Below are 22,514 nucleotides of genomic sequence, written 5' to 3' on the forward strand. Positions count from 1 at the left end.
AAATGTCGGGCCTTGTTCACACCAGGGTGCCCTGCAGTTCAGGGTCCAGTTGGGCTCCAAAGGCTATTGTTTATTTTATTTTTTTAAGATAGCCTGCTAAGCGTAGCATACTGTCCACTAGTCAGTAAGACAAAACTTTGTTTTCAAGACATTACAAGATTCTCAAAGCATTCATGGTGGATCTCACTAAGGAAGGGTTCACACTATCATTGGATTCCGTTCAGAAGGTGTCTGTTTAAGAAAAAAAAGATGGACACCTATCATAACGGACACAAATGGACAGTAACTGTCTGTTATATCCATTGCCCATAGACCTAAAAAAAATAAAATAACGGACACCTGCTGTCCGTTTTTACGGACAGAAAAGTCCTGCATGTAAGATTTTTTTTTTGTCCACTTGAAAAAATGGACGTGGTGTAAACAGACACAAATGGGCATATGGACACTAATGGACACACATTGAAATGAATGGAAATTTCAGATGGACCAGCTAGTGTCCATTGCTAAAATCTTGTATGGACAATAGCCACGGACACTGCTGAGCGGACACCAACGGTAATGTGAACGCTGTTAGGATGGGCTCTCGTAGGTTCGCTTTCAGGCACACAGCACCACCTGCGGGCGAATCCAACCCTCTCCTTTGACGTCGGACAGTGAGACGACTAGAGGCCAAGTCCTATTTTTGCCACACTGAGCATGCCCGGTGAGGTCATGGGCACCGCCCTGCTGGGCAGGAACTTCCCTTTAAATAGCTTGAGTTTCCGCCACCCGGCGCTCACACTTAACCCTTTCGCTGCTAGGCACGTACACTGTACGTGCTCCCAAGGTGGCACTTCAGTAGCGGAGGACGTAGTTAGTACGTCCTCCCTACTAATGCCGATATCTCTGGACTGCATCAACATATCTTGATGCTTTAAAATGCATTTTAAAGAAGAGACTCTCATCTCTCACCAGGGACTTGATGATTTTACTTACAGTCTTGGAACGATTCACTGTTGAAAACACTATTTTATATTAAACACTGCAGATCTCAATTCCCGACAGCGTTTCAACAGTGAATCGCTCCAAAACTGTACATCCAATCATCGAATTGGATGTACATTCAAAGATTCTCCTCTTTAAAATGCAATTGAAAGCATCAAGATATGTTGATGCAGTCCAAAGATATAGAGCTCCAAAGTGTCCCCCCCTCCTGTCTAAGCAAGCAATTTGCAATCTAACAAGAAAGGAAGAGGGACACGGAGCAATGCAGCAGAGAGAGAGAGAGACAGTGAAACATACTGACTCTCTGCATAACTTGTATGTGACAGCAGGAGGGGGGTGGCAGGGACTCTATTGTCCCTATTAACCCTTCTCCTGCCAATCAGAGTGTATACTATACATTTGTCTCTGATTTTCACATACAGTTATAATGTAATTCCCCCCTGAGCTTTACTAGTGGGGTATTCTTATGTTATACCTCCTGAACATAACCAGGAAGTTTGTTGGCACTGTGACCCAGACGTTTACCATTGTCCAGGTCGCAAAGCCAAAAAAAAAAAGTCGCACCAAACACTTACACAACATATACATAAAGTCGCAAATAAAGTTTACATTTCACCCAATCCCTGTCCTGTCTATACCTGAGCTTTCTACAGTAAAATATGTCTCTAGTGATGTCCGTTACACACTAAAATAAGAGTAATAACGATTATCACTAGAGATGAATGTATAGATTGCTAAAATTATTATAGGGGATGGAAAATAAAATTTTTATGTAAAGTCCTATTTAATTTGCGTGCACAAAATGGGATGGCGCATTTCTGCGATTTTGGCTATTCTTTAACACCCGCCCCTGTAAATATATACATGTGTGGTATATATGAACTCCTCACATATTGCAGTTTTATGGACAGTACATTATGTTTGCAGAAAGGGATTTCTTGAGCCGCACTTTAGTGGCAAATTTGAATTTTTGTGCAATTTTTGCTAGCAATCTCTGTTTGCGGCAAAGTTGAATGAAGGTGGTTGTATATATAAACTATTAAATTGTGTTTTTATATACGGTATGCTGTGTACTCTGAAAAAAGTTAGATTTTGGTATCACAGTCACAGTTTGGTAGGTGCAGTATAGCTTTTTAACATATTAGTGAACAACAGCAAAATCCTGCTTGTCTTCTGTATTCGTGTTTTTGGGAGTCCGAGCTCTTGTTGTAGTTGATGTTTGCGGTACCTATAGTATATATACACATTGTATACACCATAAGCTATTATTTTAAAAGTATTTTGTATATGAATGTGAGATTGAACATGAGTTTTAGGTGCAAATATGTGTTTTAGCGTATTTTTTCAAAAAATTATTTGTGTTGGTCGCAAAGTTGCATGAAGTTGGATGTGGCTATCGATGACCCATTAAGACATTTGTAATCTTCAGGTTGTCTACTTTCAAAAAATATATAGGGTTTAGGGGTTCACTTACTTTTCATGGTGTGTAATCCCTACATTTTATAGGATGATACTTTTTTAACATTTCCAGCTTCAAAGCAGAATTTTGTTCCTTCCAGTTCTAGCGATTTTCTGAAGACACGTGCATGCGGGTTCAGGCCATAGTGATATGTATGAACTCTGCACATGTTGAACTCTTATTTTTAGGAGGTTTGGTGCATTAAATTTTTTGTTTGGTTTCCGCTTTTAACAACTAATATACATGTATTTGCTTTTTTTCATAAAACATTCACTTTAAATCAAAATTGCATGAAGGTGCCTGTTCGTATACAGTACCAAGTGGCATTCTGACAATGCTGCAGGTGTCTACTTTAAGAAAATATATAGGTATGGGGGGTTGGATGCTTTTTTTAATGTTGCAATTTAGGTTTGATTTGTCCATCTCAAAACTGTGAAAATTGCTCTGGCTACTGGAGGTACAAAATTTCCAGTGACCCTTGGCAGCGAAAAGGTTAAAATCAAACTGGGGAATGACACTGCAGGGATAGGTTCCAGCCAATGTTAGTTGACAGGTTAGGCCTCTGTGTGGGGATACCTCTGTCTCTGACTCTGGGAACATTTAGGTAGAACCAGTAAAACCTGAACTGCCAGCTCCACACTAGGGCTTGGGTGCAGCAGACGCTGTCCCAGCCTGTGGCACTGCAGTAGATGTGGTTTCACTAGTTAGCCTACTGCTTGTCTCCTGCCACTGCTACTCCTAGTGGTTAAGGAGTTCTGTTTGATTTTCTGACCAGGGGTGACGTTAACCCCTGGCAGCCCGGGCTGCAGCCTAAGCTCAGGTGCAGTCCCCCAGTAAAGATTACTGGTGCGCAGCTATTGCAGCTAATATCCATTTAGAGCTGTACACACACCACTCACCCAGTGAGGTTAACTGGAGTGAGTCCTCCTTGGTGGCTAGTGTACATTAAAGCCGCACCCACATCATTCACCCAGTGAGGTTAACTTGGGTGAATTCCCTTTGCAGCCCTGTTCACTTTGGGAGCTGCACTGTCTCCTTTCTCCAGTGAAATTAACTGGTGTATGTGTGTTACCCCTGTACACACTAACGCAGTACTGCAGCTTGTCCAGACACACGGCCGCCCCAGAGGCTTGTGGACCTCACTGCAGTGACCCGCAGTCTAGTGGTTCCGTGGTAAAAAGATACTATTTTTTATATTTGCACACAGAACCGTAACAAACGCTCCCTAACAATTGTGTGGGCACCTCTCTAAATTATTAGAGATAATCTAGATTTCCATAGTGCAGCAAATGCGAAAAAGTCTAAGATCATCATTATATCCAATGCAAAGCATTGAGTGGATTATCATAAAGCACACCATCATGTAATTCTAGAATATTGTAAAAGGGTTCTTTTAAGTCTAGATTGGGCAAATACCTGGAGAAACATTAGCAGGGAAAACTATCCTGTATTTATTGTATATTGCCAGTTGTCAAGTAAGGAATCACTTCAAACATCTGCTTCTTTGGGCTAAAACAATTAGAAATATGTTTCTAGCACTCTTTTTTTCAGCTTTCACAGGATACCAGGATTGCAGTTCTAGATATATCAAAACCATAGAAATCAGTAGTTAACAACACAGTCATGAATGATATATTTATATACAGCATGTACTGCTCTAAACAAAGCTCACAGTCCCCAAACTGCTCTCAATTACTGATTTCTCCATTTTTCTTATCTTTTTAGCATACCAAAGTAGAAATGCTCAGCTATGAGCATTTTTCTAAGTGCTATGCATACTGGCAATACAAAATGATTATGGGACATACTGTACCTTCATGCTAATATTTAGAGTATTGCGAGGGAAAATTTTATGAATAATCAGATTTTATTCAATTTTTTCAAATAGATCAGAAAAAAGACAAGAACAATGCATGCAAACATATGGCACAATGGCACGCTGGCCATGTCTGTAAACAAAAGGATGAGTGTAAGACCCCAGCTAGCGCTATGGAACAGAACATGATAATAAAGGGACGGAAGTACCAGAGGTACGGGACCGAAAAGAGAGTAGGGGGCGAACCAACAGACGGGAAGCACACAACGGAAACTACAGTCAGGGAAACAAGTATGGGAAAGTAAGAGTGGGGCAACAGAGGAAGGGTAGAATGACTAACAACTTCCTCTAAAGAAAGGGGGAGCAGGGATAGCAAGGTAGCTCTGTATTTGTATGTTGACTCATGAGAAGAAAGATGAGAATTTGGTTGATTCCTGGAACACCACCTAAGGCTGCTGGAGAGCATCACATTTGGAGGGGTCAGGTGAATCCTCCACCACCAGGGCCTTCATTCTGAACGAAGGGCCAGTTGGGGAGTTATTTTGATGGAGTGAATGCACACCACTAGGGAAAACTTTAGATTCCATTTTCTACTAAAGGGAAGTCAAATATAAAAATATACCTATGTGTCATCAAACAGTAAAATAGAGTAAGTTGAAGCATTTGAAGTCTTTTGTTAGCATATTGTGATATTGTGTTGAATTGGTTTGAAGACAGATTGTAATCCTAAACTAATGTTTAAATAAGATAAATCTCAGCATAGTCATACTTATCCAAAAACCTCCAACATAAAGAGAGAGTAGATACTCCACAAATAAGTGATTCCAGTGCCTACCAAAGAGAGAAAGCTGGGGATGATTGGCAACAGGCTGCTACTGTACATTGCATCAGCTACTATAGAACAGCTTATGTACTTATATAGCAGTGTATTTATTATTATATTTTACTGGAAATCTAAACCTTAAAATTTAATAAACAGACTCTAATTATTTATGTTAAACAGATGGTAATGTCGATATTAACTTCAAACAATTCTTTTTTTGCACACTTTTGCTTCATGCTTTTTCTCTCTGTCCTCCTGGGGCAAGATCAAGAATTTGGTTGTCAAAATATCAAATTGGTAATGAAGAAGATTATTTGTATTTGATGCAGAAACGGCTTTGATGCTATTTTACAGTAAACAAAGCTTATGTTCCTTCCATGAATTTTATAAACCCCTTTTCCATTTCAATATTCAATTTTAGTACAGAGAGATAAAGAACACATTGTAGTATAAGCTATGTTTGTACTTTGCCATGTTGATAACAAAGATCAGACTCATACTTTTCCTAATAACTTACTTAATTATCATGCTGTTGTGTAATACAATAAAAGGACCTGAATTAAATTATAAAAAAGAAAACTGTATGAATGTATTTAGGTCCAAAGTCAGACTGATGTGCATATACTGTAGTGTAGTTTCCTGCAATGTTAAAACAACGATTCTAACCAAGCAACTCATTTGAGATATGTGACAAGTTGATGTTTATCTGATCAATTTATGTTATTAGAAAATGTACATGCTGCTTATCTTTGTCAAATTCAAATGCATTAAAGAGGACCTTTCACCACTTTTGGGCACATGCAGTGTTATATACTGCTGGAAAGCTGACAGTGCGCTGAATTCAGCGCACTGTCAGCTTTCCCGATCTGTGCCCGCTGTAAAGAGCTTACGGTGCCGGTACCGTAGTGCTCTATGGTCAGAAGGGCGTTTCTGACCATTAGCCAGAGACGTCCTTCTGCCTTGCGGCGCCTGTGCTGTGGAGCGGGGAGGAACGCCCCCTCCCTTTGCTCACACAGCTCGTCCATAGACGAGTATTATCAGGAGAGGGAGGGGGCGTTCCTCCCCGCTCCACAGCACAGCGCGATAGGCGCCGCGAGGCAGAAGGACGTCTCTGGCTAATGGTCAGAAACACCCTTCTGACCATAGAGCACTACGGTACCGGCACCGTAAGCTCTTTACAGTGGGCACAGATCAGGAAAGCTGACAGTGCGCTGACAGTCAGCTTTCCAGCAGTATATAACACTGCATGTGCCCAAAAGTGGTGAAAGGTCCTCTTTAAAAAGATATTTTAACAAACGTTAGCAGGTTAGCTAAAAATAACTATAAATAATAAAATAAGAAACATTAAAAAACATATTCTAATGCAAAATTAAAACAAACAATATCATAGGTTTTACGTGCAATGAATGTTCTCTAAACAGCTACCTTTTTGAGAAGGTTACCCATTATCTAGCACAGATTTCCTATGGCAGATTATCAATTCCAATATACCTGCAATTTTGGGTGGTTCTCTTGAAGATGTTTAACTGTAGATTTAAATATTAATAAGGTATACTACATTACTTACTTTCTTTTTTTAGCTTTTGGATAGATGCTTTTAAATTAGGGCAAGTTCACACTACCATTGTAAACATCCATTGCCGTTACACATCATAGGATGAGAGCAGTTGACTTTAATAGTGATGTGTTCCCTTTGACTCTAATGTAAACAACATGACTGCAACTTTCTTCCATCACGTTTGTTTCTTTTTGTGAGGAAACAAAAGTCTTTCAAACAGGACTTTTTCAAATATCAAAAAACTAAAAACAAAAAACAAAACACATAATGGAAGAAAGCTTCCATCATTTTTTAACATAAGAGTGAACACTGACAGACATCAGACAGAGAGTGATCTGTCTGGATTCTATGGTTAATGTCTGTTGTTCTCATCCTATAACAGTAAGCTTACCCTTACAAAATATAACTAAAAAGTTCCGATTTATAGTTTTATTGACGCTCAAATATTACAAAACAAAAAGATTATTTTAAATTTAGTAAAAACCAATGGGGATAAAATAAATAAGACCTGAGAATATACACTGACTAAAGTGAATTACTGGCAAATGTCTAGTTTGTAAGTAGTACAGATATTTCCATGTATGCATGGGATACATACCATTTTTTTTTCCCAAAAATAAAACAGGGTCTTATATTATTCATTTCACAAAAAAAGGACTAGCACTTATTTTTGGGGAAGGTCTTTTTTTTTCAGACACCAGAGTGAATTAGAATCTTTTCTGATTTGTTCCACATAAATCTTGTAAACTGTCTAGGGTTAGGGTTTGTAACCTTCACAATCGATGGTGATGGGTCAGTGAGTCTTAAACAAACTTACTGACACTTTCTTTCTCTAAACAGTTTGTCTGACAGTGGCACCATGCCCTCTCTATCTCTTCTCCTTTACACTAATGGGAGGTGCTGTAGTGGAGTGGCTGCTTTTGTGGGAGTGAGTAGGGGTAGCACCTGACATCTAGTCACATAGGTAGCCATTACTATAAACAGGTCATCTGCCCATACATGTTTGCTGGCTATTGTAACTTTGTGCTTGCTAAGCTTCGTACTTACTCTTATTGTTCTTACTGTCTTTTGACCTCTGGCTTTGGGTTGTGACTACTCATTTGGATTGTGATTTGTTAATGCTTGTCTCTGACTTTGACCTTTGGCTTGCTGACTCATTTTCTGTGTTGTGTTGTCATGTCCGCATTCAGTATTTTCTCTTCTATAGAGAAGGGACTGTCATCCACTTGTCCCTGTGATTAGGACAGTTGTGGGAATTAGGTAGGGATCGAGGCTGGGTCGAGGTCTTTCCCTTCCTCCCTGCTTTCAGCAGCAGCACTGCGGAATTGCTCAACTTCCAATTCCCTTACACATACAGTCCTATGAAAAAGTTTGGGCACCCCTATTAATCTTAATCATTTTTTGTTCTAAATATTTTGGTGTTTGCAACAGCCATTTCAGTTTGATATATCTAATAACTGATGGACACAGTAATATTTCAGGATTGAAATGAGGTTTATTGTACTAACAGAAAATGTGCAATATGCATTAAACCAAAATTTGACCGGTGCAAAAGTATGGGCACCCTTATCATTTTATTGATTTGAATTCCCCTACTTTTTACTGACTTACTGAAGCACAAAATTGGTTTTGTAACCTCAGTGAGCTTTGAACTTCATAGCCAGATGTATCCAATCATAAGAAAAGGTATTTAAGGTGGCCAATTGCAAGTTGATCTCCTATTTGAATCTCCTCTGAAGAGTGGCATCATGGGCTACTCAAAACAACTCTCAAATGATCTGAAAACAAAGATTGTTCAACATAGTTGTTCAGGGGAAGGATACAAAAAGTTGTCTCAGAGATTTAACCTGTCAGTTTCCACTGTGAGGAACATAGTAAGGAAATGGAAGACCACAGGGACAGTTCTTGTTAAGCCCAGAAGTGGCAGGCCAAGAAAAATATCAGAAAGGCAGAGAAGAAGAATGGTGAGAACAGTCAAGGACAATCCACAGACCACCTCCAAAGAGCTGCAGCATCATCTTGCTGCAGATGGTGTCACTGTGCATCGGTCAACTATACAGCGCACTTTGCACAAATAGAAGCTGTATGGGAGAGTGATGAGAAAGAAGCCGTTTCTGCACGTACGCCACAAATAGAGTTGCCTGAGGTATGAAAAAGCACATTTGGACAAGGCAGCTTCATTTTGGAAACAAAAATTGAGTTGTTTGGTTATAAAAAAAAGGCGTTATGCATGGCGTCCAAAAAGAAACAGCATTCCAAGAAAAACACATGCTACCCACTGTAAAATTTGGTGGAGGTTCCATCATGCTTTGGGGCTGTGTGGCCAATGCCGGCACCGGGAATCTTGTTAAAGTTGAGGGTCGCATGGATTCCACTCAGTATCAGCAGATTCTTGAGAATAATGTTCAAGAATCAGTGATGAAGTTGAAGTTACGCCGGGGATGGATATTTCAGCAAGACAATGATCCAAAACACCGCTCCAAATCCTCAGGCATTCATGCAGAGGAACAAGTACAATGTTCTGGAATGGCCATCCCAGTCCCCAGACCTGAATATCATTGAACATCTGTGGGATGATTTGAAGCGGGCTGTCCATGCTCGGCGACCATCTAACTTAACTGAACTTGAATTGTTTGTCCAAAATACCTTTATCCAGGATCCAGGAACTGATTAAAAGCTACAGGAAGCGACTAGAGGCTGTTATCTTTGCAAAAGGAGGATCTACTAAATATTAATGTCACTTTTCTGTTGAGGTGCCCATACTTTTGCACCGGTCAAATTTTGGTTTAATGCATATTGCGCATTTTCTGTTAGTACAATAAACCTCATTTCAATCCTGAAATATTACTGTGTCCATCAGTTATTAGATATATCAAACTGAAATGGCTGTTGCAAATACCAAAATATTTAGAACTAAAAATGATTAAGATTAATAGGGGTGCCCAAACTTTTTCATAGGACTGTATACCAAAAAGAATTCAAAATTCATAAATCTGTGGTATACCCCGAATCCAGTATAAAATAAATTAACTAAATGCTACAGTTATAGACAAATGTGTTGATATTATTAAATAATTATATGGCATTTAGAAATAAAATTCTGATACAATATCATAAAATACTAGGCTTAAACCCTTTAGGTTAACCAAACTAGGCAATAAACAGAGGTAACATTTCTTACTAATATTCATTTAAAAAACAACAATGAAAACACATTTTACTATGATTTATAATAATTGAAATAATGTACGTTTATTCTTGTTTTCACATTTGTTTTGCCATTAGATACTGCTTGACTTTGCAATGATCCCAACTTTAGCCTTTATAATTAAAATGGATTCCTGTGCAGGCTTGGGTATTTTCTTTGCAGCTGTTGTTCAATGTTTTCTAAAGCATTTCATTAATTCTAATATATTTGTCTTGAGAATTTGTAGATTAGTATTCAAAGTAACATGAAACAAGACAATTGAATGCCAAAAAGTAAAAAAATAACAATTACTTCCATTCACTAAATAATACAAAATTCAATTTCTGGAGGGAGATCAGACATTTATTAAACAGCCTTTGTCAGCTCAACTCTTAGATTTCATTTGTGCAGTCTACTTTAGATGAATCGTATACAGTGTTTTAATCAAATCAATACCAAGTAAATACCAAGTTCCCAGCTTTCCAACATGTAAAAAGTTTCTCTATTATGTATTTTCTTGTTAAATCTATAGACAATATCGGGCAAGGCGCTGAAGCTTTCCTTCTTCTTATAATAAGAAAATAGCTGAACTGTATAATAAAACCTCCATGTCACACCTTGGGTACTCACTCTAATCTTAGTAAAGTTATTTTCCATGATATACAGTAGTGTGCCGTATAAGACATTACATACTGATTAAATCTGAAAGTTTACTGCCGAATCAATATAAAAATAAAAAATAATCCTTTAAATAGAAAATGGAGACAGAGATACGGCAGAGCTGATCTTCTTACCAGACAATATATTTTGTGATAACCAGATGTCTTATAATAATGACTTAGAAAGTCTACAATCATGGAGAGAATAAGGACACTTCCTGCACAATTATGTTATAGGGTTATCACATAACATAAATTAATATTTTAGACTTATTCAAACAGCAAGAAATAAGTTATTAACGCCTTCATGTTCACTAAGTGTATATGTACATCTGGATTGTGCCATTAGGACATACATATACATGTCGGACCGACACTTTATGAAGATAAGAAGATATCCATGGGGAAATTCAGTATGTTACAGCAGCATGGATAATACAGTAATATATTACAAGAAAGAACACATACAAGTTCAGAATAGCAGATAGAAAACGATACTAGGAGTCATAGCAACTAAAAAGAAAACTTCAGGATCATTTAGTTCTCTGTGCAGAGTGATCATTGCTTGGTCTGATCTTGATTATACAGCCAGATCATAGTTGGGAGGAAGGATCTCCGATAGTGCTCCTTCTCACAAAAAATATTCACCCTTACAATGTAATGATTTGAAAAAATAAGATTTTGATGTGGAGGGGATAGCAAAGGCATTAATCCCTAAGGGGTTAAACAAAATACTGCAATTTTCTCTTTGGCAGATATAACCTACTTAAAGAGGACCTTTCACGGGTTAGGGAACAGGCAGTTCTATATACTGCTGGAAAGCCGACAGCCGATCTGTGCCCTGGGTAAAGCGCTATTGGTCCTGGTACCGTATCGCTTTACAGTCAGAAGGGTGTTCCTGACAATCTGTCAGGAACGTCCTTCTTCACAGCAGCACCTATTGCGCTGTACAGTGTGAGTGGGGAGCAACGCCCCCCTCCCCTCCTAATGATACTCATGTATGAGCGAGCACTGTGAGCAGAGGGAGGTGGCGTTTCTCCCCACTCACACAGTATAGCACGATAGGTGCTGCTGTGGAGAAGGACGTTCCTGGCTGACTGCCAGGAACGCCCTTCTGACTGTAAAGAGCTACGGTACCGGTAGCAATAGCTCTTCACCCGGGGCACAGATCGGGAAAGCCGACAGTGCGCTGAATTCAGCGCACTGTCGGATTTCCAGCAGTATATAGAACTGCCTGTGCCCAAACCAATGAAAGGTCCTCTTTAAGATGCCCCTTATGCTGTAGCTGTTTCCTAGTTCCTAAAAAAGCTTACCAACTGTAGTTTTTCAGGGGTAAAACAAAAAAATCCAATTTTCCTTCATCAGAAAGAACTGTCTGTAAGTGTAGATGCTGTTGATTCTGTAGCTCCTTAAAGTGTAGCTGTTTCCTTGATATAGAAAATCACTTCTATTCTACCAATTGATTTGGCACAGTTGTGCAATGTTTGAGGAATTTATTTAATATTCTACAACCCATTTGTATATGATTTTTGTATTTTGTTTGTAAAATAGGGAAAGGATTTGTAGTTCACTCAAATGCTAGGTTATTCTTAAATCCTGACTATGGTAAGGTTTCAAGGGAACTTTCTAATAGCAGGTATGGAGTCTTCAGAAAGCTTCTAGCTACAGTGGCAGACAAATGGCTCCTATGACCTCCCAGTGGTGGGTCATTTTGTTGATTTCAGCTGAAAGTGAAAACAACCTCACATTTGACCTCAGCATCTGAGAGGTTAATAGTCCATGATTGCCTTGCAATCTTTAAATGTCATGGTTAAATTGCTGACATGTTCATGTAAGGTAACAAGAGGTTAACTTAGTCATAAATATTACATAAAATAAGTATCTGAAAACATTTGATTTTATAAATTCTAATTATATATATTAGTGCCTACAAGTAGTATTCAACCCCCTGCCGATTTAGCAGGTTTGATAAGATGCAAATAAGTTAGAGCCTTCAAACTTGAAACAAGAGCAGGATTTATTAACAGATGCATAAATCTTACAAACCAAAAAGTTATGTTGCTCAGTTAAATTTTAATAAATTTTAAACATAAAAGTGTGGGTCAATTATTATTCAACCCCTAGGTTTAATATTTTGTGGAATAACCCTTGTTTGCAATTACAGCTAATAATCGTCTTTTATAAGACCTGATCAGGCCGGCACAGGTCTCTGGAGTTATCTTGGCCCACTCCTCCATGCAGATCTTCTCCAAGTTATCTAGGTTCTTTGGGTGTCTCATGTGGACTTTAATCTTGAGCTCCTTCCACAAGTTTTCAATTGGGTTAAGGTCAGGAGACTGACTAGGCCACTGCAACACCTTGATTTTTTCCCTCTTGAACCAGGACTTGGTTTTCTTGGCTGTGTGCTTTGGGTCGTTGTCTTGTTGGAAGATGAAATGATGACCCATATTAAGATCCTTTATGGAGGAGCGGAGGTTCTTGGCCAAAATCTCCAGGTAGGCCGTGCTATCCATCTTCCCATGGATGCGGACCAGATGGCCAGGCCCCTTGGCTGAGAAGCAGCCCCACAGCATGATGCTGCCACCACCATGCTTGACTGTAGGGATGGTATTCTTGGAGTCGTATGCAGTGCCATCCAGTCTCCAAACGTCACGTGTGTGGTTGGCACCAAAGATCTCGATCTTGGTCTCATCAGACCAGAGAACCTTGAACCAGTCTGTCTCAGAGTCCTCCAAGTGATCATGAGCAAACTGTAGACGAGCCTTGACATGACGCTTTGAAAGTAAAGGTACCTTACGGGCTCGTCTGGAATGGAGACCATTGCGGTGGAGTACGTTACTTATGGTATTGACTGAAACCAATGTCCCCACTGCCATGAGATCTTCCCAGAGCTCCTTCCTTGTTGTCCTTGGGTTAGCCTTGACTCTTCGGACAAGCCTGGCCTCGGCACGGGAGGAAACTTTCAAAGGCTGTCCAGGCCGTGGAAGGCTAACAGTAGTTCCATAAGCCTGCCACTTCCGGATGATGCTCCCAACAGTGGAGACAGGTAGACCCAACTCCTTGGAAAGGGTTTTGTACCCCTTGCCAGCCTTGTGACCCTCCACGATCTTGTCTCTGATGGCCTTGGAATGCTCCTTTGTCTTTCCCATGTCGACCATGTATGAGTGCTGTTCACAAGTTTGGGGAGGGTCTTAAATAGTCAGAAAAGGCTGGAAAAAGAGATAATTAATCCAAACATGTGAAGCTCATTGTTCTTTGTGCCTGAACTACTTCTTAATACTTTAGGGGAACCAAACAGAATTCTGGTGGTTTGAGGGGTTGAATAATAAATGACCCTCTGAATAAACTTTTCACAATTTAAAAAAAAAATTAAACAAAGAAATAACATTCTTTTTTGCTGCAGTGCATTTCACACTTCCAGGCTGATCTACAGTCCAAATGTCACAGTGCCAAGTTAATTCTGAATGTGTAAACCTGCTAAATCTGCAGGGGGTTGAATACTACTTGTAGGCACTATATATATATATATATATATATATATATATATATATATATATATATATATATATATATATATATATCTTAAACCTGGTATCATATAGAAAATACATTATTATTGCTTGCATATTAATTCAAATTAATTCAAATTATTTCACTTATCTTACTCTAACTGATGTCCTGTATATCAGTTATTTTCAGAATTCAGCTATGCATATAAATCACTTTATGTTTTTTTAAGAATCCAGAGATTAGTAAAGTTCAGGCCTTAAGCATAATATTCCCAGTTACACATAGTTCCTTGCTAAATTTTACATGATGGTTCTCAAAGGTTCTCATGCTGTGTTTTTTTTAGAAAAAGCTAAAATTATCAGAAATGTTTCAAATCATGAATACTTGATAGCATTGCACTCAGGGAGGTTATTGATATCTTCTGAGTTTGTAATCCTTGGGGCAAGGTGAGTTTAAATTATGTCATGCTTTTATAGGAAATTATCCGTGACATATGTTTGCAATTTAACAATAAGATCTTGACCAGGTTGGGTTTTAGAAATATGTAAGTCATTTGATAAGAACTTGTAACTATTAGATTTTTTATATACATGCCTGTTCTGCATTGATGTAATGCTAAAATATTTTTTATTTGTAATGTTTTATTTATTACATTTTTGTTTCAAATACACAAACAATAAATACTTTAGAAGGATGATTATTCTCAGCATTACGATTTTCAATAGTAAATTATACCAATTTGTGTTTAGTATATTCAATACATGTATAAAATGCATATAGAGAAGTAGCAGTTTACCCAAACTTCTGCAATTGATTAAATTGCAGCAACATGATATCCTGCCACAGTAGAGAAAATAAAAAAAAACTATGAATAGTTATTGAAAAACATTTTTCAGTGACTTTTCATTGGTTTTCATTGTCTTCTGTGATAAGATATCACACTGCAGCATTTTTACCAAGTGCAAAAGTTGCAGACAACCGTGGTATGGGTTAGTGTGCTATCCCAGATAGCACACTATCTGGGATAGCACACTATCTGGGATAGCACACTATCTGGGATAGCACACTGACCCATTTTTTTCTATGGTTTTCACGGTCCTATGTGCGGGCCAGATAGGACTGGTATTATTCCTGTCCTACTTTGCGGCCCATGATTCCATGGCTCCTATTCATTTAATGAAAGGGACTGCAGAAGCACAGCCCGTGCACAAGCAGCAAACAGGGACATCTCGTGTCCCCGGTGTGCAGTCCGTGTTTTTAATTCATGGCAGGCCGATGGCAGCATGGTCATCTGACTCTGTTACATTTGAATATAGAAGGTGCCTTCTTTAGTGTGAATCTGATAGCTGGCTGCATTGATGATATCTCAAAACAAAAGCTAAAGGAAATCACTGAAAAGTCAAGTTGAAAGTAGTAGTAGTTGTTTATAATTTTTTTTTAAAACAAATGTTATATTATTCTATTCTGAATTCAATAACATTCAGATAATTCTGTCATAGATGTTTAACACTAAGCCAAATTAGCCCAAACATAACACACGGCCGCAGCAAAGTTTAATCTAATACTAACAACTAGCTGAAGCAAGTTATCTTATCACAGAACAGAAGAAAAGCCATTGAAGAAGTCAAATGAATATGTTAAGTTAGACTTTGGTACAGGTATAAAGGTACTTTGGGATATGGCAAGTTGCGTTGTAGACTGTGCTATTTGATGTGTAAGACTAGTACTGTCTCCTCTATGGTTACGGACAGGACTAGGGTTGAGCCCATCTTGACTATTCAGAATCGATTTTAAAATCTGATTTCCGATCATTTTTCATTCGAACCCGATCTCGATCCCAATGCAAGTCAATGGGATTTTTTAATTAATCGGAGATTGGATTTTAAGAGCAATCCTATTCACTATACAGCATGGAATCTAACAATTGTTAGAATTCACACTGTGTAGTGAATCACTAAAGTGATTTTTTTTTAATCCTCTGGCTACTTAGTCCCCCCTGGTGTCCACTTACCTCCAGAGATGGCTGGTCCGGTGCCTTCCTTTTTCTTTGCTTCACTGCCGCTCCATGCTGCTCCCTGCCCCCTCCCTGCCAGGTTAGGAGAGTGTGGGCGGGTTAGGAGAGTGTGGGCAGGTACTGGGAGGGGAGACGTCATGTCTCCCTGCCCTGTACCCGCCCACACTCTCCTAAGCCACTAACCCCGCCTACCTAGAGCTTTAAACACTAACCTGGGAGGCGGGGCAGCGAGGCAAGAAGAAGGAGGGCACCGGAGCAGCCATCTCTGGAGATAAGTAGCTGCTAGAGATGTTTAGTTTAGCCTCCCATTCCAATGAATGGAGGCAGCCGGCATGCAGGGGGTTAAGGCTGTGTGCTGGCTGCTTCCATTCATTCCTATGGAACTGCAGCGGAGCCTTCACACTGAGTATACAGCGTATACTCAGTGTGAAGGCTAAGCAATGCATTGTGGGAAAAGATCACCGATCTCGATCCCACATAAAAAGAACACGATCATTCAACCCTAGATAGGACATATCCTAGGTGGTATAAGTTGTTCACTGCAGTTCCTGCAGTTCCTGCAATGCCCAAAATTTGGCTTGTATGTGCCACAACTTGAAGATGCTCATTGCAAGAGCTGCAGTGAATATGAAATTAAATAGCAGAAATGTGTCCAGAGCCTCTAAACATTCTATGGACTGCCATGCAGGTTTAATCAATATCATGCAGGTATGTGCCATAGAGCAAAGATTGGAGAAGCAACAACTAATTATGGGAAGCCTTTTGGATTCTAACTTTGGACACTCATGCTCCCAATGGGTTAAATATCAGTCATATTTAATTATTTCTACTAATTATGGGGTTTGTGCGTTGGTATAATTAGAAGTTGAACAGAGATGCATGTATTTATGAAAACAATGTATTTACTTATAGCATGCCTTGTACATTTGTATTTAATTTGATATCATTGATGTACTCTGCACACATGTGTGAGAGGGAAATACATACTATATCAATTGGGCTTCCACTGATGGATTTTTTTTACTCAGTAGATGTATGGGTTTTATGCTGTTTCAATATTAAGAATTATAAGTGAAAGAAATAAATAGGATTTTTATATATTTTTTTTACCAGGCTAAATTGCTGTATGTCTTTTTATCAATTTCACCTCATTTTGAAATTTTCCACCTTCTCAGTAGATTGTATGGAATATTAAATGGTACCACTACAAATACAATTTGTCCCCCCAAAAATGAAGACATTATACAGTTCTGTGAAAGGAAAAATAAAAAAAGCGATAGCTTTTGGATGGTGAGGAGTCAAAAATAAAAATTAAAAAAATGCCTACAATAGGAAAAGGAAGGAAATTTTTGTCTGAGAAAAGGTTTTAATGCAGTCACCCTGTTATGGAATATCCAACATTCATAAATGGCTCCTCTTATGGTGGGGTCACTTTAACGTTATTAATGCTTGTTGCTCTCATCCATTAAAAATGCAGACAGAGTCTGTATGTATTCATCCCAATATAAAAAACAGGACAGAAGAAAGCTTGTATCATGTTTTTTACTTTGCTTATGGATGAAAAAGTCATGTATTCTTCTGTTACAAAAGTAAACAAGCATGACAGAAGACAACATTCGTCATTACATTAGTGTCAATGGGAATGGACACAGACAGGAGGGGCACTGTCCGTTAAGTTTTGATAGAAATGGTAGTATTCCCTCACCCCTGAGCATGGACCCTACGCACAACTGTTTAGTCACTGACTTGCAAGTGGCTAAACCAATGCAGAACACAGTAGCGTTAAGTCGATGAAAGTTAACCAAATCTGATCCACATGCTGAAAAAAAAAATGCTTTACAAAAACCAACCCCTTTTGGGCATTTGACAACTCAATTCAAGAAAACCAACTATTGATTTTCCTGGTAAGAGACCCCAACATAAAATGTAAAAAAAAAAAAACAAGGGCCTGAATATTTCTTAATGGATAGTATGTGCTGCTTTTTCTTACCATTTCATACCTTTCACCTTGTCATCCCATCGAGAAAAAAAGGCCCAAAATAATAAGCAATAAAAATTTCTTGGTGTTACCTACTATCCTAGTCGTGAAGGTTCAACTTGTCTCTAAATATTAGACTTGTATGACTTGTAGACTGACTTTACCCATCCCAAGAATCAGGTGTCAGTTTAGGTTATCTTATATTCTCAGAGAGGAAAAAAAAAACAATCATTGCATATTTTTATAGCTAGAATGAGAATGTTGTGCCGATGCTTTACTAGAAAGAAAGGCACAAGTATCTCCGAAATGTAACAATTTCATTTTCCAAAACATAAAGGAAATAAAAAAGTCTACCGATACCTCCGAGATTCATTTGGAGCTATTCATCTCCTATGGGACAGTATTCTTCTTTTTATGTTTCTAAATTTAATCTATCAAATCCACAGAAGTGCTAATGTTTTGTCTGCCTATGTTATACAGTATTATGGTGCATACAAATACAGTCTTTCTTTCTGATTGATATAAATGTCTTTTTTATTGTTCCAGAAATGTCTATTGAAACTGTAGAAATTCATTTTCTCGGTATTTCATACTAGCTTTAGAAAACTGGATTGTAACGGATTAAGCATTTGTTTATACTTAAAATGTGGTATTAAAATAATTATACTTTAAGTTTATCATACATACTCTCTTAAGTATTTTTGAAATGCTATAGATATAATTAGTATGTATATTTCAGCATGTTGATGGTTTCATATTTCATATGCGATCTTTCGAAAGTGAAGTAATTTTGCAAATGTTACAATTTGAAGTGTGCCTAATACATTGCCATTTTTATTTAAGGCTTTTCTAAAGCTTCCTTTATAGGTCTGCCTTTCAATAATATTACAAAGAACCATAATGAGCTTAAAAAGTCAGAACCCCACAATATTAAATTATGTCTGCAAAACCACTCTCAATGTATCCAAAAAAACTGGATACACTTTGTGTCTTTACAATATACTTCAACATAATGCACTTCAGATAGACAAAAGGATGAATAATTTTCTTGAACAATAAGGGAATGGTAGACTAATGCAGATCTGCTTTTGCAATTCCAGTTTTTTCCATAAATCATAAGGTTATATTTAAGAATGTTTTAGTTTTAAGTCTAAGTAAGTGGAAAAAAGCAGACTATAGGTGATGTCACTCAGAAGACATTATCTATTGGCTCTATTCCCAAAATATGGGAACTGAGACCTGGTAAGTATTATTCATTTTATACTATTGTACCTATATTGGATGTCCAGTAAGTGGACTGGACAATTTTTGAGTAACCTACCGTATGTCACAAACCAACATTTAGTTTTTATATAAAATTGTCAACTTATAACATTATTCTGCTTTAAAATGGATAGTTCCAGCGTTCATAATTTATATAAAGCGCAAGAAATGTATTATAATGTACAATAACATAATTACACCACATTAACCTTCAATGTTCATATAAAATAGAACTCACTGGGCTATTATATTATGCTTTTCACTGAAGAGACAAAGATGCTGTATGAATTATTTTTAGGCAGCTTCATGGGAAAAAATAATGCGATTTGGAGAACTAATCTGCAGACATACAAATACCTTACACATAAGGATGTAGCCATGTTTAGAATGTCTATTACTGTATTCATGAAAGGGTTGTTGGCCGCACGTTGCAGAAACACTTTTTTGTTGTTGCAGATTTTGCTGCCAAAGCCAAGAGTGGCTACAAAAGGAATGGGAAATATATAAGAAGTTCTTATACTTCTACCTTCTGCTCAATCCACTCCTGGCTTTGGCTCAAAAACACAGCAAAATCCACACAAAAAAGCTACATTTCCACAACATGGGGCCTCAGCCTAACTCCGTTTTTTTTTTTTTTTTTTTTACATTGCTTTGGTTGTGAGATATCATGGTGCAGCGAGTTATCAGATTCAAGTTCACGATGACTACATCTGTATATATGAACTACATTTCAGAATAATCTCACATATACTGGAATTATCCATATGGACCATTTTCAAATAATTTTGTACCCTATTGAATGACTTAAAAAAAAAAACAAAAAACTTCCCTATACCCTATGGTCGGAACAAATAACAATGAAGCTAATAAAATCAACAATGCAAACTGCAAATATGTCAACCCTGTAAACTCCACACGCAATACCACAAGGCATTTATTTCCTATGTTAAAAGGACAAAAGTTAAAGTCAAATGAATTAGAAACCTTTTGTTACAACTAAGATGTAACTAGCAAATAAAATAATTTGCAATGATTCTTCAATTTAGTGTGTTAAAAGGGTTTGTCCTGAGACCAATGCTGTAAAATGTGTTTACTGTACATTCATAGCAGCAGGCTTCATCAATAAATAGAAGCTATTCAACCAAGATATCCATGGAGTTCTTTACATTTATCTGGTCATTTCAGTGGATAACTGGAACGATTAGCAATACTGGAACTATTATCTATGGTGCCATTGAACATCAAAACTTGCCCTGTAAAAAACAAGCCCCCAAAAAAATAATTTTTAAAAAATATGGCTTTGTGACGGATTCCTTTTAAGTCCCAAAGCTGTCTGGTAACTGAGGGGTTTACATTCATATATAATTTTACAATACATCACACTGAAGAGTATCAGATGATAAAGAAAAATTATTATTATAGATTTTACTAATAGTTAATTGGTATTAAATTTAAATCCCAATATATAATATAGCTATATATAGCTATAAGTCAAGTATAAGTTAGTAAAAATTCTTCTATAAAAGTGTTGTTGATTATAATGGAATGTTCTGATGTCCAAAAATGTCCCCTGTCCAGACTTGTCTGCCCTATCAGAGGTCTCCACGGAGGTCTTTGTCCTCTTTATCTTGCCATATACCTACTTTATACCTAAATCTTATAACTTCTATGCGATTCAAACTTTCAGTAGTGAATTAAACAAAATAATGAAATTAAAACTGCAAAATAATAGTATAAGGAAAATGTTGTTTTTGTACCGTGTTAGCCAGTGGGTAGGAAATATTAAAAAAAAAAAAAAAAAGTTGAAAGTTTCAGTAGATGATACCTTTTTTAATGTCTAACTCATAATGATGACAGATTATAACGTTTCGAAGCTCCCAGCTTCTTCTTCAGATATAACTAAAAACTATTTCTGAAGGCTGCATATTTATGTACAACAGGACACATAGGGATAGCATTTTAGGAGGGAGGGGGAAGATGCTTATTGGTATATACACGTAAACAGTTCCCAGGTTCTTATCTTTATGGCTGTCTAAGTTCAGTAATTTCTGTAGGATGACATGAACCCATGTGAAAGATTCATTCCATTCTCCAGAGTGTTAAATAGGGTCATGCACTTGTACTCATAAATCCATCTCTGTTTCCTTGATTTAAAATTCCCTCTTAAAATAAATTTTCATGTCATTCGTGATATTATGATCTTCATTGCAGAAAATGTTTTAACATAGGAAGGTCCAGTCTTTGTTCTCTAATCGTATGGCGATGTGCGTTCATTCTCATTCTGAGCTTCTGACCAGTCTCTCCAATATACAGATTTTCAGTGCAACATTTGGTGCATATTATTAAATACACTACATTAGGTGTGTTACAGGTGAAAGAACCTGGGATTTTATATTCCCTGTTAGAGTTTGGTATCTCTATCCTGTCAGTGGTCATCACTGTATCGGAAACCAATTGACCGCCCTACCTACCTAAAATGGGATAGCTTTCATCCAAAACATATAAAGAACTCCATTGTCTACAGCCAGGCCATCAGATACCATCACATATGCTCAAACTCCTCAGATAGAGACAAACACCTTGGAGGCCTCAAAAACACATTCTTCCGATACAGTCTTCTATATTACTGTCTGCATAATAAACAATAATTCATAATCTAATACAGCGTATATGAAAACAAATGTATAAGAACTGGAACTTACTTTTCTAGATTGTATTTCTTTCACATATAATGGGAGAAGAAATTCAGATACACCTTCCAGTCTTATTCCTTTCTTGGTGACTCTTAAGTTTCCCATGCCATCCTGTAGGGGTAAAATAATAATTATTTTACATTGGTTACAGATTCCATCACAGTATGTATGACAAAATAATGCCAATATCTGCCTCAGAAATATACAACAAAAGGGGCAACATGGTGGCTCAGTGGTCAGCACTGCAGCGCTGGAGTCCTGCGTTAAAATCTTGCCAGAGACACCATATGCAAAGAGTTTGTATGTTCCCCCCATGTTTGTGTGGATTTACTCCAAATACATATCGATAGGGATAAATATACATTGTGAACCTTATAGGGGACTCGCAATCTACATAAAAAAAAAAAAAAATATATATATATATATATATATTATATATATACAATATATATATATATATATATATACATATATATATATATATATATATATATATATATGCAACAAATATAAGCGTAAGCTTATATTTGAATAATACAAATAGTGAACATAGTGTAACTATGCACAATG

General features: G+C 37.5%; 1 protein-coding gene across 3 annotated transcripts in view; it reads right to left on the reverse strand.

Annotated features, from left to right (window-relative positions):
* Positions 1-22,514, reverse strand: part of SGCZ (sarcoglycan zeta) — a 726,451-nt gene that overhangs the window by 89,441 nt on the left and 614,496 nt on the right. For all 3 annotated transcript variants that reach the window (XM_075258762.1, XM_075258761.1, XM_075258763.1), the window contains one exon: positions 21,954-22,055. In XM_075258762.1, coding sequence (XP_075114863.1) covers positions 21,954-22,055 — 102 coding nt within the window. The remainder of the gene's footprint in view (positions 1-21,953; positions 22,056-22,514) is intronic.

Source organism: Leptodactylus fuscus, chromosome 1 (assembly GCF_031893055.1).
Source record: "Leptodactylus fuscus isolate aLepFus1 chromosome 1, aLepFus1.hap2, whole genome shotgun sequence".
Classification (NCBI taxonomy): domain Eukaryota; kingdom Metazoa; phylum Chordata; class Amphibia; order Anura; family Leptodactylidae; genus Leptodactylus; species Leptodactylus fuscus.